Source organism: Cynocephalus volans, chromosome 8 (genome assembly GCF_027409185.1).
Source record: "Cynocephalus volans isolate mCynVol1 chromosome 8, mCynVol1.pri, whole genome shotgun sequence".
In the NCBI taxonomy this organism is placed as follows: Eukaryota; Metazoa; Chordata; class Mammalia; order Dermoptera; family Cynocephalidae; genus Cynocephalus; species Cynocephalus volans.
This window is the reverse complement of record NC_084467.1, coordinates 99908145-99926700: the sequence shown is the minus strand read 5'-3', so window position 1 is coordinate 99926700 and position 18556 is coordinate 99908145. Positions and strand designations below refer to the sequence as shown.

The following is an 18556-nucleotide window of genomic DNA, read 5'->3' as shown; positions in this document are numbered from 1 at the left end:
CTACAAATCAATGAGATAAAGGCAGACAACCCAAAAGAAAAATAGGCAAAAGATTTTAACATGCACTTGAAAAAAAAAAGAAAGAAAGAAAAGAAAGAAACTCAAATAGTCAAAAAGCATATAAAACATTACTCAATCTTAGTAAGAGAAGTGGAATACCAAAACTGCAATGAAATACCACTACACACATCAGATTGACAAAAACTATGAAACCTGACAATATAGAGTATTGGTAAGAAAGTATAGCAATGTGGTGTCTCATCAAATGCTGGTGGGAATGTGAATTAACATAACCACTTTGGAAAACAGTATGGCATTATTTAATAAAGCTGAAGATGTATATATGTTGCGATTCAGCAAATCCATTTCTAGTTATATACCCTGAAGATAGGCATGTTTATGTGCGCCTGTATGCATGTACTAAAATGTTGATATCATTATTTATAACTGTCAAAATGTAGAAACAACTCTAACATACTGTTGAGCCAAAAATCCAAATTATAAAAGAGTGCATATGATATTATTCTTTTTATATAAAGCTTAAAAAGAAGGAAAACTATTTTATTTAGAGATGCATAAATAGTAAAACTATCAAGAAAAGCAAGGAAATTATTTCTATAAAAGTTAAGAGAGTGGGTATCTCTACAGATGAGAAGGAGAATTGTGATTGACAAGGAATATATAGGGAACTTCTGTAGTTTCAGTAAGATTCTGTTTCTTGCCCTGGGTGGTGTTTCCATGGGTTTGCTTTACAACCAAAATGCAGGTTTCTATTTTTCATACTTTTCATAGGTAAAAAATGACAGTTCTGCCAAAATGGATCTGTAAGAAAGATGTAATTTCAATAAAAATTCAGAAAAAGTATTTTATGAAACTTGACAAATTGATTCTAAAATTGTATAGAGAAGAGCGAAGGGCCAAGAAAAACCAACACTATTTTTTTAAAAAATTTTATTTTGTCGATATGCAATGTGGTTGATTATTGTGGCCCATTACCGAAACCTCCCTCCCCCCCACTCAACAATGTCCCCTCTGTTTGCTTGTCGTATCAACTTCAAGGAACTGTAGTTGTTATGTCTTCTTCCCCACCCCCCACCCCGGTTTCTTTTGTGTGTGTGTGTGTGTGTGTGTGAATTTATATATTAATTTTTAGCTCCCACCAATAAGTGAGAACATGTGGTATTTCTCTTTCTGTGCCTGACTTGTTTCACTTAATATAATTCTCTCAAGGTCCATCCATGTTGTTGCAAATGGCAGTATTTCATTCGTTTTTATGGCTGAGTAGTATTCCATTGTGTAGATATACCACATTTTCCATATCCACTCATCCGATGATGGACATTTGGGCTGGTTCCATCTCTTGGCTATTGTTTTTTTTTTTTTTTTTTGTCGTTTTTTCGTGACCGGCACTCAGCCAGTGAGTGCACCGGTCAGTCCTATATAGGATCCGAACCCGCGGCGGGAGCGTCGCTGCGCTCCCAGCGCAGCACTCTACCAAGTATGCCACGGGCTCGGCCCCATCTCTTGGCTATTGTAAAGAGTGCTGCAATGAACATTGGGGAACAGGTATACCTTCGACTTGATCATTTCCATTCCTCTGGGTGTATTCCCAGCAGTGGGATAGCTGGGTCATATGGTAGATCTATCTGCAATTATTTGAGGAACCTCCATACCATTTTCCATAGAGGCTGCACCATTTTGCAGTCCCACCAACAATGTATGAGAGTTCCTTTTTCTCTGCAACCTCACCAGCATTTATTGTTCAGAATCTTTTGGATATTAGCCATCCTAACTGGGGTGAGATGGTATCTCAGTGCAGTTTTGATTTGCATTTCCCAGATGCTGAGTGATGTTGAGCATTTTTTCATATGCCAAGACTATTTTTAAAAATTAAAAAAAAAAAAAAAAAACTAAGTCAAGGACCTACCCTTCCAGATAATAAGATCTATAATAAGGCTTTAGTTATTAAGAAAGTGAGAAAGAAGTATAGGAATAGAGAAATAGTCAAATAGAACAGAGCAGAATAGAGAATCCAGAATTTGAGTCACATATGCAAGCAAACTTGATATAAAACAAATGTCACATTACAAAGCAATAAGAAAGGGATGGATTAACAAACAAGTATGCTAGAACAACTGATTATTGACAAGAAAAAAATAAAATTAGACTCCTAACTCACAATGTAATGAAAATAAAATCCTAATAAAGGCCTAAATGTAAAAAGCAAAACTTTTAAAAGAAGACTACCAAGAATTTCCGTATGCCCTCAGGGTAAAAAAAGTTTGACAGAAACTATTCCTTGTCCATGAAATCCATTCTTCCAATCTTCCATAATAATCATGTTGTAGTTGGGCACATTTACCAGCCTCCCTTGCAGATGGGTGTGTTAATGTAATTAAGTTCTCACAATGGGTTGTGAGCAGACATGATGTGTGTCACTTGCAGCTCTGTTATTTAAGACATCAGGTATACCTCCACAGTCTCTTTTTCTTTCATGCTGATTGAAATCTAAACACAGCAGTGACCCAGCTTTGACTCTGCTGCAAGATGGTGATATGCCCAAGATGATGGATGAGCCTGGGTTCCTAAATGCTATGTACAGCAAAGCCCCCTCAGCAATCAGTACTGCCCATCTCAGTATTATTTTGTGAGAGAGAACTAAATGTCTCTTTTCTTTAAACCACTATGCTTTGGGGTCCCTTTGTTACAGCATCTCAGTCTTCACCAACACAGAAATGTTTTGTAACCATGATTGAAAGAGTACCAACTTGATAGGGAAATGTTGATAATTTTGACTAGTTTAAAATGAAAAATATCAGTACCACAAAACACCATAAATAATATGAAACTATAAGCCATGATCAAAATAAGACATTTATAATGCCTATCCAGATGCATTATAAATCAATGGAGAAAAGATAACCCGATAGAAATATAGACAAAGGAAATATACATGAAATCACAGAAGAAACCTGAATGACCAAATAAACGTATAAAAAATGTCAACCTTAACAGTAATCAGAGAAATGCTAATTAAAACTAGAATAAAATACTATTCACATCCAAAAATTGGCAAAAAGTAACCAACATTAAAGTCTAACAATACCAAATGCTGGCAGTGAGCAATAGGAACTCTCCTACTCCATTTTTATAGCAGCTTAAATCAATACAACCACTTTGGAGAATAACTGGGAAAAATCTAGCCAACTTGAAGATGTACATTCCCAGTGACCCAGCAATTCTGTTACTGGGTGAAACTTTTATATGTTGGTGGAAAGGAACATATACGTGAATGTTAATTGCAGCGTGATTTATAATAGCCGAAAATTGGAAGCAATCTAAATGTTCATCCACAAGAAAATAAGTAGATGCAGTAGCACCAAAGATAAATCTCAAACCTTAGTGGCAAATGACAAAGAGCAAACTGCCAACAGATATGTATAGTATGTCCAAAATACACAAAGTTCAAAATACACAAAAAATATGAGGTAGTAAATATGTAGTAAAAACATATACAGGAATGACAAATATTCCAGAATGTTGTGGCCTCTATGGAGAGAAGGTGGGGAATAGGTTTGTGTGTGCGTGGTATGTGTATGTGTATGTGTGTGTTGTGAGCACACGCTTTGGATTGTCTTGGTAGGTGAAAAAAACCTCTGCATGTGGGCCTCCAGAGAGGGAAATAAAATCCCATGAAAGACCCTTTTTATATTCCTGTGGGCTTGGGAACAGTCTTATTTACAATTCAGTTTTAATTTAGTCTCCTTTCCTACATTGTAATTTTTTTCAAGTTATCCTTAAACCTATAGCAGTGTGTTCTTAAATTTCATCAAGTATCACAACCACCTAGATGGCTTGTTAATATACAGATTGGGCTGGCCCCAGAGTTTCTGATTCAGTAGGTCTAGAGTGAAACCTGAGAATTTGCACTTCTAACAAGTTCCAGGTGACACTGAAGTGGCTGGTCCATGGACCACACTTTGAAAACCACACTTTGAGACTTACAGTAAAGTCTATTATACACAGCACGTTTCCCTTTGTGGTTGTGGGAAATTAAGAGACAAAGCAGTGAAAGAAAACATGGCATTCTCCACATTCTTTTTGGGCTGAAGCCAGCACAGAAGCTCATAATTCTAGGTGGTGAATAGAAGTGTTGACCGTAAGGCAAGTAGCAGTCAGGTGTCAGCATACTGAGTGTGATATGAACTCCCTTTCCCCTAAATATATGCCTGAGGAGATATGTACAGTGTTAACTGGTTGAGAAAATAACTAGGCTGATTTCTCATCAAACCACAACCTGTCACACCACCATCCCACCCCCTATCCTCAGCACACAAACTCCACTTTCATGCCCTGAAGGTGTGGGAAGGAAATGATTGATAATGCTAACCTCCATCCTGTACCCAACAAACCAGCTTGTCCCTGGGCTGCTTGAGCTTCTGAGCTAACCTATAGTAAGTCCCATTTTCTTGTTCTCAGCTAGCTGGGCCATTCCACAGACCTGCTCCTTTATCCTTCAAAGGTTGGGAGGGGACTAGTTCTCATTCTGGATGAGGCACTTGTGATCGTTTAATAGCCTCTTGGGAACCTTGGAGTTTGGTTATTCTCAGCAATCAGCAGGGGCAGTCGTGCGTTTCTGGGCCCTCTGGCCTTACTCTGTTAACCGGTCTTCTAGGCCGGGAATGTATCCACAAACCCTTTAGCTGAATGAAAGCTCAGGGAACTTGTGTGCGTGCCTTCATGCATGCGTGCGTGTGCATGCCCAAGGGGGAGCCAAAGGCCAGGGCATGGAAGAAGTCCAAAGGCCTCAGGCTGATCATTATCTCCAGGCCCAAACTTTCCTGTCCCTGAATGGGACCCTGCTGCTCTGCCAAAACTCAGCTCTACCTTGATATAATGAAGTTCTCACTGATTATCCTGATGATGTCCCAGGAGACTGGGTCCAGGAAGGCCCATCTGCTGCCAACCTTGGTTTTTCGTTCCACTCCCCTGTGAAAATGAGGATGTCCCTGCAGCTGCCATGCCATTTCACTTCCCTAGCATAACGCCTATCCTCAGGGGACCCTGATCCTGAGGCTAAACTGAAATGACAGCAGCAGTTTATTAACTGGACTAATGAGAGGCCTGGGCAGGGAGAGAAAGAGAAGCTGGAAGAGTGAAGGAAGGGGATGAAGATAGAAATATCCTATAGAACAGGAAGACAGGACTAGATTTCAGATTGGAACCATCAACTCACTTTCTGATTGTCTGAGGGAAGAGACAGGAAGGGATTTGGAAGAAGGTTTTACAAAACTCATATTCTTCACTGGAAACATCCTAATTTTTTTCAGCAGGAAATTATCATAGCCCCCTTTCCCAAATGCCTATGTCCAAAGCATTTGGAACTATTTACTGTTTTACATGCATTATCTCAGTTAATCCTCACAAGATCCATATAAGATGAGAATCCTTATATTCATTTTACTAATAAGAAAACTGAGGCCTAAAAAGGTCTGCCCAAAGTTATACACATAATAAGTAATAGAGCTAGGATTTGAACACAGACAATCTCACTCTGGAGCCCAAACTCTTAACCACTGCCATTGTGGGGAGTGTTCACCACATGAATAAATGTAGCAATTATTGAGCTCTACCTCAGGCAGTGAGTACTAAGCCCTCAATAGGTAGCAGCATCTCCAACCCTATGAGGCAGGTATGTTCATTTTACCTATGTTACAGATGAGGAAACAAGCTCAGAGAGGTGAAGTAATCTGCCTAAATCCACACAACTAGGAAGTGTCAGAGCAGAGATTTGATATTCATGTACCTGATTCCAGAGTGGGACTTCTTACCTTATTTCATTGCCTCTCTTATCAGGAATCTCCCTTTGCCCTGAGCTCCTGCAGGCATCTTGCAGAACAGAAGGCTCCCTTCAGAAATGGTGAGATGTTCTATTTTTCCTTAGAGGAAGGTCCAGTTTGACATAGAGGGATCAGGATCTCCTTGGGATGTAGCCTGTGGAACTGAAGCCCTAATCAGCAGTGGGGGGCAAGTTGCTAGGACGTGGAGCTGGAAGCTTATTACATGCAACTGCAAGGATTCCTTCAGAGCAACCCAAATACGGCTCACTACCCTATCCAGGCAGAGATGCATGAAGTTTTCCTCAATGTTTTAAGGTTTAAATTCTTTCCCTCCTGTCATGAGGCCAACAGGGTAATCTGCACCAGCAGCTGTGTTCTCCCTGTTTGTCTTCCTGAAGCAGTTCCAGTTGACCAGACACTGAGAACCTGCTGTTTAAGCAACTGGTAATAGACTGCAAAACAGCATGAGGAGAGAGCCAAGTAGGCAGGGGTCAGTGTCCTCCTGCGATTGGGAGCCAGCCTTGCAGAGAGGAGCTGAGGACTAAGGACACAAGACCACAGCTGACGTTAGCATATCTAGTTATTCTCTGCTCTGGGCTTATTTCATTTTTGAATAAATAATAAAAGAAGTAGAAAGTAAAACTTCCCCTCCCAGATGCTCCCACCCACCAGGGATACTCACTTGTTTACCATTAGCTGTTTATCTTTTTGTACATTTCTCTGCATAAATTTTGGCATAAATATGAGCTTAAGTTTTTAAATTCTTTTTATCTAATACAAAATGGAGTTGATATATTGATCTTCAATTTGATAACTAACTCTCCAAAATTTTTTATTGATTTACACTCCCACTAATAGTGTATAATATAAAAGTGCCCATTTCCTCCCACCATAGCCAGCAGTGACTTGTTTTGTAGTTAAAAAAAATAAAAAGCTAGTATGTAAATTGATAAATTGTAAAAATGCCTCTCCCACTCTTTCCCTTTCTATCCTTTTCCCTGCTTTCTACTAAATTCACGACCTCTGACTCATGCTCATTACATATAATTCCAGAAGCTTGCCAGTAGATGAGAAACAAGGGAGGGAAAGTTTATGACTCATCAACAGGGACATACATGACTGTAAAATGTGATGCCAGCACATCATATATATTGACTAGAGTTCATATGTACAGCTCATTAGCTGGCAAAAAATGTATGGGTAAGACTCCTTGCTAGGAATGGGATCTCATTTGCCCCTCAGATGATTGTACAGTTAGAAAAAGCTAACATTGTCTCCCCTTTTTACACATGATTAAAAGGAACTTCAACAAATTTGTGTGTAAGGTCACAGTACTAGTCAAAAGTGGAACTCTAAATCAAAGTTCTCTTCCCTACATTGCAACTTTTATATGTGTGTAAAATAGGTGTATGTGTATGGATATAGACCCTGTAAAAGAAAAATGTGCAGCACAATAAAATTGTAAAGAGTTTGTCTGAGTCAGAAGCAATTTGAATTGAGGAACACCATACCCAAAAAGATTTATTGTTCCAATGACAAAATGTTAGAGGCAAGCATTTATTAGAAAAATGCAGAAGCAAAATAAATTACATCATTGGTTTGCAATTATAAAACTGCCCTATTTTTTAGGTACCTTGTTGGAATGTCCCCAGTCACATAATCATATGTTAATTAACTACTTATGATTGGCTGGGGTTAAGTTTTAGTTCTGTCATAAGCATTCAATCAAAAAGGACTCAAGTTAAGTTTCGTTTATATTTGCAGTTTAAGCAAGATTAAGGCTATTTTTAAGGCCTTGGTTTTGTTTGCTCAGGAATTTTTCAGGCCTTGTCTCCATTTTAGTTTTTTTCTTTCTTTTATTTTATTTTTTTGTCATCTGGCTGGTACAGGGATCTGAAAACTTCACCTTGGTGTTATTAGCATCACACTCTACAGAGGGAGCTAACCAGCCAGCCCCTTAATTTTGCTTTAACAACTCTAAGTGCACAATATGTAATTTGTGAACACATATTTGGATCACACCCCATTTTATACATATATACACTAAATATAATCTGAGTGTGTGCAATACAGTGTAAATAAAATGTGGTAAATGATGCAATAGGCACTAAGAGGTATTTTAAAACCAAACCCCACCTAAATGTGACCTGCAGGCCCTGACAAATACATAGTTGTGTCAGGGACTGAAGAGGGTTGGGAAATGTTGAATTATGAATGAGATCTCTCATAGTCATGGTTCTGAAACAATGTGTAACAGAGGTTAAGTGCATGGAGTTTTGGAGTCAGGTGCACATGGGTTCAGAGTCTGTCTTAACCACATACTAAATGCATGACATTGGACAATTAAGTTAAGTTCCCTGGGTCTCAGTTTTTTCATCTGTGAATAAAGAGAATGTTCTGTATCTCATAGGATTGTTGGGAGGATGAAATGAGATAATATATGTAAAACACCTCTCAATGTGCCTGAAACATATATCTCAATGTGTTAGTTATTATTATTATTTTTATAATATGTTTGCCTATGTTATTCTTATTTATTTAGAGTCAACATAGTTCAGGTGTACATAAAACCAAGCATATAACTGAGGAAGTGGCAATCATCAAAGATTAAAGCAGTGGTTTTCAGCCCTGGCTGCCCATTAGAATCATCTGGTGAGCTGAAAGCAAAATACTGATTCTAGGCTAGTGAAATCAGAATCTCTGAAGGTGTTGAGGATCACTAGGTTAAATATAGGCTGCCTTGAGTGTGAAGTTTCAGGGCTACTAAGAATCAGTGAATGAAGTTATGTGAAAATCAGGGTTTTAATCTAGAGTCCTCTGAATCTTTGTTATGTAATTGTAGAATATGGTTGTTGGTTGACCCCTTTCAACTTTCCCAGTAGTCCTGTTTTACATTTGGAGATCTGTGCTGTCCTGGAGAAGCTGACTCCTTTCCTGACTTCAAGGGTCAAGCAAGAGACTCTCAAAGCTAAGGTAATCACTGTATTTTACATAATGCCTTTATGATTGCTTTAAAGTGTTCATGTTGTAATCAGGGTGATTCTGAGGACTATAGTTGAGAATACTGGGACAAAGATGTTGTCTTTTCTGCTAAGCATAAATGAGAAAGCAGGTAGTCTGGAAACTTTTTTTAGCCATCTTGGGACCCCAAAGGGAATCAGCTTTAGTATGAAGACAGCAAAGAAGAAAGACATTGTTTTGCTGCTAGATCAAGACTCATCTAAAGCTAGCTGCCTCTGGACTTTCCAGCATCATGAGCTAATAAATTCCTTATTGCAGTTTATTTTTCTGTTAATTGAAACCGAAAGCATACAAATACAGTAAACTTTCTTATGTAGGTAGCAAGAACAATGGGCAGAGAAGCATGCCTGGTGTGTCTTTCTATTTTACAAGAAAATAGCAAGCATTTTGCTAGAGCCTCTTCCTGCCCCTTCCAGAACCAACAGCCCAAGGTGGACTTCCCTAAGCAAAAGGAAATAATAAACAACAAACACAGAATTAACTCCCCTTCTTTCAAAGTCATAAACAGTTTGCACTCAGGGTCTCTTTGAACTTGTGGCAGTAGTCTTAGGTTCTCTGTGCTAAATTGATGAGGTGGAGTCACCCCAGCATTATCACCACAGCTCTGACCTTGTCTCTCTGCTCACACACTTTCCGTGGCTCCTCAACAGCCATCAAAACCTCTCACAGGGCCGGCCCGTGGCTCACTCGGGAGAGTGTGGTGCTGAGAACACCAAGGCCCCGGGTTCGGATCCCATATACGGATGGCCGGTTCGCTCACTGGCTGAGCGTGGTGCTCACAACACCAAGTCAAGGTTTAAGATCCCCTTACCGGTCATCTTTTAAAAAAAAAAAAAAAAAAAAAAAAAAAAACCTCTCACAAACTGGCTCCACTCTCATCTCCCACTGTACCATCCTATTCTGTCTTCAAACTATTTCCCTTTCTCCAAATCTGACATGCTCTCATGATTCATTCGCCAGTGCCTTTTGGAGGCCGGCCAGTAAGGGGATCCAAACCCTTGACTTTGGTGTTATAGCATCGCACTCTAACCAACTGAGCTAACTAACCAGCCAACCCTCCAGTGCCTTTTATACACGCAGTTCCCTTTGCCTGCCATACCCTTTCCCCTTGCTCTACATGGCAAATATCACCTATCCTTCAAGATCCAACTCAAATGTCACTTTCCCCATTTCCCCCAAGCAAGGCTTGGGGGCCCTTACTCAGTTCTTTCATGGTACTTTGTACACACCTTCATTATCATGTGGTAAGGTCAGTGTGTTTCTGTATTAGTCTCCCCCCCAGACCATAAGCACCTCAAGAACAGGGGCTCTGTCTTTTTCATTTTAGTACCCTAGAGAGGCAGTATAGAGTGATAGTTAAGTAACTGGTTCTTGAAGAACCTAGATTAAAATTCCAGCTCTACCACTTATTAGCTTTGTATCCCAGGTAAATACTTAACTTCTCTTTGCCTCAATTTCCTCACTTGTAAAATGGAGATTAAAGACAGTACCAGAGTATGGTGCTGATAACACCAAGGCCGTGGGTTCGGATCCCTGTATAGGGATGGGCTGGCTGGCTCGCTTGGGAGAGCGTGGCGCTGACAACACCAAGTCAAGGGTTAAGATCCCCTTACCGGTCATCTTTTAAATAAATAAATAAATAAATAAATAAATAAATAAATAAATAAATAAATAAATAAATAAATAAATAAATAAATAAATAAAATAAAAACAGTACCCCTAGCATAGAAGACTGTTAGGATTAAACAAGATACTCCATCTAAAGTCCTCTAGAAGAATGTCTTGCATGGGTTAACTATGACGGTGATGATTGCAATGATAATGACTAACACCCTTCTAGTGTCTTGCATGTTCTAAGTGCTAAGTACATGTTGTTGAAAGTGAACAGTGGCTAGATTTCTTAACCTAACAACCTCTGTTTTAATCCCAGGGAGGCAGAATGCTATTTTCTGCTTATCACTGAGTCTCAAAAATGTTGACTCCACCAAAAGAGGAACATAGGAAACTTTTGAGAGAGCTTACTGCAGCCTTTGAATTTCTCAGTAATTAGGCCACCTCTGAACATTCTTCTTTATGACAGCCTTTTTTGTACTATGTGCAACCCATTTTGAAAAGGTTTTCCAAATCCATAAAGTTTTAGGCTCAATACAGCCTGGGTTTTTTGCCCATATCAATAGTTTTATTTTTTAAACATTTTACTTTTTTTTCCTTAAAAAGTTAAACAGCACAAAAAGGGAAAATTGTCCCTTCCTCAGTCCTAACTTCAAATTTATAGCTCCCAGTTTCCTCTATTTTCTTTCACACATTTTCTTTTTTAATTTCAGCATGTGTATGTGTGTATGTGTTTGAGTGAGTGAGTGTGTGTGTGTGTGTGTGTGTGTGTGTGTGTGTGTGTGTGCCTTGCCAGTAGGAGATCTGAACACTTGACCTTGGTGTTCTCAGCACCACTCTCTCCCAAGTGAACTAACCAGTCAGCCCTAACTTCAACTTTATTGCAGTATAATTGACATACCATAAACAGCCCATATTTAGAGTATAAAATTTACTGAGTTTTGACATTTGTATACACCTTTGAAATCACAGATGTAATCAAGATAAAAAATGCACTATCCATTGCCCTCCCCAAATTTCCTTGTGTAATCTGTAATCCATCCCTCACTCCCCCACCCACTGACCCTGTCCGTGGACAACCACTGATCTGCCTTCTGTCCCTATAGATTAGTTTACATATTCTAGAATTTTATATAAATAAAATAGCACAGCATGTAGTCTTTTTTTCCTGGCTTCTTCCACATAACATAATTATTTTGAAATCCATCCATGTTGTTATGTGTATCAGTAGTTTATTGCTTTTTATTTCCATGGTATGGATATACCTCAATTTGTCTATTCATTCACTATTGGTGGACATTAGAGTCATTTCCAGTTTTTGTCTATTATATATAAAACTGCTCCAAATGTCTGAATGTTCATGTACAAGTCTCTGTACATACGTGTGTCTGGCTACAATAAGGGCTACTGCAAGGCTAATGTCTGGAATCCTGCTCACAGTGCCAATTGTCTACCTCTTAATCCTATTCGTGATGCCAATTGTAAAGCTGGGTGACCACACTAGTTGTCGTGGCTCTTTTACTTGCCGGTAATCCTGCATCAACTGTGCTGATGGTTAAGCTAAGGCTAGGTCTGGAGCTCCCAGACCCCTCAAGCCAATTCACAGACTGGGTCACAAACCCTTCACCCACCAGACTGGGTCACCAGACCCCTTCACGCAGTTCTATAAGCTAGGCAACCAGCCACACAGTCCTTGGAAGCTACAGGTCTGGAAAAACATGGCCAGGCAGGGCAGGCACCTGAGGCAGTAAAACACCAGCCAAAGTGGCGCCCCCTTGCAGGTGCACTTACTCCACCCACACACATACAATATTTAGGGAAGGACCCTGAACCAGCTTGGAGGGGAGGGGAGCCTGACCAGATTGTTCCATTTTCCCAACAACGTGTAAACCAGTTTGATTTGAATAACCATTAAAACAAAAGTAACAGCCTTGAGTGACTGAGGAGGCGATGTAGGTAGAGTGATAGCGGCAACATGTGAGTGATTTCCTTTTCAGTGTGTGTGTGTAGCTAACGTTTCTATAAAATCTCAAACATCCAATTATCCTAATGTTTACAAATAGGAATCATTGAGTTGATTACAAACTTAGATTTCACCAGTTCAAGTTCCCACCCAGTACAGGCCCAACTCATATGTCATCACCTTTGGGAGAAGTCTAGAGATAATTACAAGCCACCTTTTCCTTGAATACTTCGAAACACTGGCAAGAAACTCCCTCAGGGCAGGAAATGTGGTCACTGCCATATCTCAGCACTTAGGAGCCTGGACACACATACACACAAATATTTTTTTCTAAGCAGTTCATTCCCTTTTCAGACAGTTTTTTTTTGTTTGTTTGTTTGTTTTTGGTTTTCTTAAAAGATGACCGGTAAGGGGATCTTAACCCTTGACTTGGTGTTGTCAGCACCATGCTCACCCAGTGAGCGAACCGGCCATCCCTATATAGGGATCCGAACCCATGTCCTTGGTGTTATCAGCACCACACTCTCCCGGCCCCCCTTCTCAGACAGTTTTAATGATTATAAAGACTTTCTTTAGTGGAGAAGATACTTGATCTACTTTTTTGCCCTAATTATACCCTCAGGAGCCACATTTTCCATGTGAAACTTTAAAAATATTTGAAAATAGCTACATCACTTTTGTTTCTCTAAGTTAAACAGACCCAGGGCATATAACCATTTGTGTTAAGGTACTGTTTAACTTAGGACCATAAGGCAAGTTCTTTCTTTTTTTGGTGGCTGGCCAGTACAGGAATCAAATCCTGGACCTTGGTGTTATCAACTCCACGCTCTAACCAACTCAGCTAATCCACCAGCCCTTTATTTTTTATTGATCAGTTTTTCTTTCTTCTGAAAGGCAGTGTGCATAGTGACTAAGCATATAAGTGGGAAAGCCTACCACATCTGTGTTCAAATCCTGCTTATAGGTGTATGATTTGAGGCAAATTCTTAATCCTTTTTTTTTTTTTTTTTTGCAGCGAGCCAATATGAGGATCCAAACCCATAACTTTAGTGTTGTAAGATTGTGCGCTAACCAACTGAGCTAACCAGCCAGTCCCAATTCTTAATCTTATTATGTTTCTGTTTCTTCATTTGTGGAACAAGGATAATAACAGCCACCATACAAGATTGTTGCAAGAATTAAATGAGAAAATGTATATCAGTGCCCCTTCACAGTGTTACCATCGTTAAACATCTCCCAATTTTTTAAGGATCCTTCTAAAGTATGACACATCCAGCCATATACAGAGCACCAGATGTGGCCCATTGAGGGAAAGTTTTTTATTTTTTTAATTCATTGTTTTTTAGCAGTTATTTTAAAAATAATTAAGACACACCCCCCCCCCAGGGTTTTTCATAAAAATTTCCATTGAACCATTATTCCACAGGCATATAGTTGTTCCATCAGTTTTTAGACTTAATTGCAGGACACAATAATATTCTTATTGGTTTTGAATAATTACTCCAAGATAACAAGATCTTTTTGAATCTTGACTCTATCATCTAATTCACTGAATACTGCTCCCAAATTTGTCACCTACAAATTTAATTAAAATGCTTTCTTAAGTCCGTGATAAAAACACTAACCAGGACAGAATCAAACAGCCTAGAATCAGTTCTCCTTGACAGGAACTGTTTAACCCATACAACCCAGCAAACCTTACTAAAATCCAGTCACTTTTTTTTTTTTATCATTTCCACAATGATAGCAAGGGATTCTGTAAATGTCTTGCTAAAAAAAAGATACAGTATAATTATTGTATCCCTTTAATTTACACAACTAGTGACTTTACCAAAAAATCAAATATACATATTTAACATGAAATATTCCTGGAAAACTCATACTCATTCTAAGTGTCAGCATCTTTCTTTATGAAGTGTTCACAAGGCAACTATTTAATACAGTATTTTGGGATTTTTTTCCCTAAGATCATCATCCTATTTCCTAGTGTAAGATTCTGAGATCCACCTTTTTCTCATTTATGAAATTTATGATATTTTTCTCATTTATGAGATTTATGATAATGTCTTCATGTTTCCAGCTTTCTGATACCCTTTTATTTTTACCACAATTTCTCAGAGATTTAAAATTTTATTTATTTATTTATTTATTGGCAGCTGACTGGTGTGGGGATCCAAACCCTTGACCTTGGTGTTATAACACCACACTCTAACCAACTGACCTAACTGGCCAGCCCTCAAAGATTTTCTAAAAGTTAAAATATATATAACCTCATGCTCAAAGATAATTCATTGCTGATCCCATCTATGTACTACTCTGGAATATTACTCTTTGGGCCCAGAGATTTTATTTTTTTATTTTTTAAATTGTTGGCAGCTGGCTGGGGCCCAGGGATTCTTTTTTTTAAATTTTTTTTTAAGACGACCGGTAAGGGGATCTTAACCCTTGACGTGGTGTTGTCAGCACCAAGCTCACCCAGTGAGCAAACCGGCCATCCCTATATGGGATCCGAAACCGTGGCATTGGTGTTATCAGCACCACACTCTCCCGAGTGAGCCACAGGCCGGCCCTGGCCCAGGGATTCTAATGAGCACATTTTAAAAGCTCATTTACCATCTCCTCACTCTCTTAGGCTTCAATATCATCTCAGCATTGTTCCTCATGAGTTTACATTTGCTATGCCCTCTACCTGCTAGTCTCTTTCTACCTTGCAGTGTCTGTGCTGTCAAGAGTTTTGGCCTCAATGCTCCTTTAGTTTAGGGGAGAAAAAAAACCAGAAAACAAACAAAAATCAGCTCTGGCCCACACTACCCCTTGCTATGTCTCTTCATTAATTTTTAAACTTGATAATTTAAAATTTATTTGTCAGGCATTTGATGTATAATTTTTGGAACCTATTGAATTATTTGCATTTAAATAAATAATGGCAGAGCCTCTCTGAGCCAATCTGGCCTCCGGACGAACGGTAAGATTTCATCTGGGGATCCGGCAACTCCCTGGGAGGCAGACGCAGGCAGACCGGCGGGTCCAGGGAACCGAGCAGCGGTTTGCGGCCAGCAGTTCTCGCTGGTCCGTGAAAGAGGTCGGCAGCCCCAGCGGGCACCAGAGTGGAGGTCAAGATAGCGGAAGAGGAGAGCTGCCTGCTGCTTTTCTGCCAGGAGTAGAAGCAGCCTGAGGCCCGCGCCAGATGCAGCTGTAGCAGACTCGGCGCAAAGGAACGGCTTTGAAAGGCTGTCTTTACCCTGCCGAGAACCGGGAATCTTCCCCCAACCCACACGCGTGACCCACCGGTGCCCCGCAGCCCGCATGGCAGCCGCAGAGGTGGAAACATGGAGGCCTAAGCTGGCGTTTGTCACCCCAGGCTGCAGCTGTGACCACGCTTCTGATCCCCGCCCCCACCCACCCGTCCCTGGAGCTGGAAGCGAATCAACCCGTGGCTGAGACAGGGAGACGTCCAGCGGGAGAGGCAGAAGTTCCACGGAGACCACACGCCCTGCGGGGCACCACTGTGTGATCCAACAGGTAGGCTTCGCTGCTGCCACCCGGCTTCATTCCCAGCCCAGCCCAGCCCAGTGCACACAGAGCGGGAGACGTCAGGCAGGGGAGGCGGGAACTCCACAGAGTCCACGCTGCTGCCGTGCAATCCAGCAGCAGGTAGGCTTCACCACCGCCACCGGGCTCCATCCCAAGCCCGGCCTAGCACGCACAGAGCAGGGAGACATCCTGCACGGGAAGGGGAAGCTCTGCAGAGACCACATGCTCTGTGGTGCCTCGGCGGATCCCAGCAGCCCGGACCAGAGCGCACAGAACAGGGAGTCACTGAGGTAGCCATACCAAATTGGCAACCACAGCAACATCTTAGTCAGTCAATAGTGTCAAACCGGTGGACTGTGAACCCCCCTGCCACAATGAATAAACATCAAAGAAAAGATAACAGAAATACGAAAAACCAAGAAAGTACACAACCAAAAGATAATAAATCTCAAGCTCTAGATCCTATAGAACAAGAAGCCCTTGAAATGACTGACAAGGAATTTCGAGTGATAATTCTAAGGAAACTGAATGAGATACAAGAAAACTCAGCTAGACAGCATGATGAAATGAGGAAAAGTATACAGGACCTGAAAGAGGAAATGTACAAGGAAATCAATGCCCTGAAAAAAATGTAGCAGAACTTGCTGAACTGAAGAAGTTATTCAGCAAAATAAAAAACACAACGGAGAGCTTAACCAACAGGCTTGTGGAAGTTGAAGAGAGAACCTCTGAACTTGAAGATGGGCTGTTTGAAATAACACAAGCAGACAAAAAAAAAAAAGAAAAAAGAATAAAAGGCATTGAAGAAAATCTGAGAGAGATACCAGATAACCTTAAGCGATCAAATATCCGAGTCATGGGTATTCCAGAAAGGGAGGAAAACGGAGATTGCATTGAAAACATATTCAACAAAATAATGGCAGAAAACTTCCCAGGTATAGGAAAAATCACAGATCTTCAGATCCAGGAAGCTCAACGATCTCCAAATGTATTCAACCCAAAAAGGTCTTCTCCAAGACATGTTATAGTCAAATTGGCAAAACTCAAAGACAAAGAGATAATCTTAAAAGCTGCAAGAGAGAAGCATCAAATCACCTATAAGGGAGCCCCAATCAGGCTAACATCAGACTTTTCATCACGAACCCTAAAAGCCAGAAAGGAATAGGATGATATATTCAAAATACTAAAAGACAGAGGTTGTCAGCCAAGAATACTCTACCCTGCAAGGCTATCCTTCCGAAATGAAGGGCAAATAGTATATTTCTCAGATAAACAAAAACTGCAGGAGTTCACCACCACACGACCACCCTTACAAGAAATTCTCAAGGGAGTACTGGGTTTGGTTCCTGAAAAATAACTACCACTACCATAAAAACCCAAGAAAAATCTAAAGCCACTAGTATAATACAAATGGCATTCATGAAGAGAAAACAAACAAACAAAAAGGCTATCTACAACCTAAGGAACCAACAAACACAGAAACCAAACAGTAAATCAGAAAGCAAGGAACGGGTCAAGATGGCGAGCAGACCTACGTTGCAGCATCAGGCCGGTGGCTAGAACGAATTCGAAAATGGTATTACAATGCTGCAGGTTTCAATAAACTGGGGTTAATGAGAGATGATACAATACACGAGGATGAAGATGTAAAAGAAGCCATAAGAAGGCTTCCTGAGAACGTTTATAATGACAGGGTGTTTCGCATTAAGACAGCACTGGACCTCACCATGAGACAACAGATCTTGCCTAAGGAGCAGTGGACAAAATATGAGGAGGATAAGTTCTACCTTGAGCCATATCTGAAAGAGGTTATTCGGGAAAGAAAAGAGAGAGAAGAATGGGCAAAGAAGTAATCATGTAGTTAAAATCTGTGGATACAGCTGTCCTCAAAGTATTTTTATGAAGTTGGTTAACCCTGAAACATACATAAAGATGTATTACTTTAAATAAATGACTGTTGTAATCATAAAAAAAAAAAAAAAAAAAAGCAAGGAACAAAAGACACCTAAGACAACCAAACGACAATCGAAAAAATGCTAGGAATAAATCAACACTATTCAATAACAACTCTTAATGTAAAAGGCTTAAATTCCCCAATCAAAAGACACAGACTGGCTGACTGGATTAAAAAGGAGGACCCAACTATATGCTGCCTTCAAGAGACCCACCTCACCCATAAAGACTCACATAGACTAAGAGTGAAAGGATGGAAAAAGATTTACCATGCAAACAGAAAAGAAAAATGAGCTGGAGTAGCTATTCTTATATCCGACAAAGTAGACTTTAAACTAAAAACCATAAAAAGAGACAACGAGGGACACTACATAATGATAAAAGGACTGATCCATCAAGAAGACATAACAATCATAAATATGTACGCACCCAATGTTGGAGCAGCCAGATTTATAAAGCAAACTCTATTAGACCTAAAGAAGGAAATAGACACTAATACCATAATAGCAGGGGACCTGAACACTCCACTGTCAATATTGGACAGATCATCTAGGCAAAGAATCAGCAGAGAAACACAAGATCTAAACAAGACTCTAGACCAATTGGAATTGGCAGATATCTACAGAACATTCCA

General features: G+C 40.0%; 1 protein-coding gene across 1 annotated transcript; it reads left to right on the top strand.

Annotated features, from left to right (window-relative positions):
• Window positions 1–17483: 17483 nt before the first annotated feature.
• On the top strand, window positions 17484–17920 carry LOC134384941 (cytochrome b-c1 complex subunit 7-like). Its single transcript, XM_063106760.1, has one exon. It carries the CDS (start codon window positions 17583–17585, stop codon window positions 17820–17822), a length of 240 nt encoding a protein of 79 aa, XP_062962830.1. The 5' UTR covers window positions 17484–17582; the 3' UTR covers window positions 17823–17920.
• The last annotated feature ends 636 nt before the right edge of the window (window positions 17921–18556 follow it).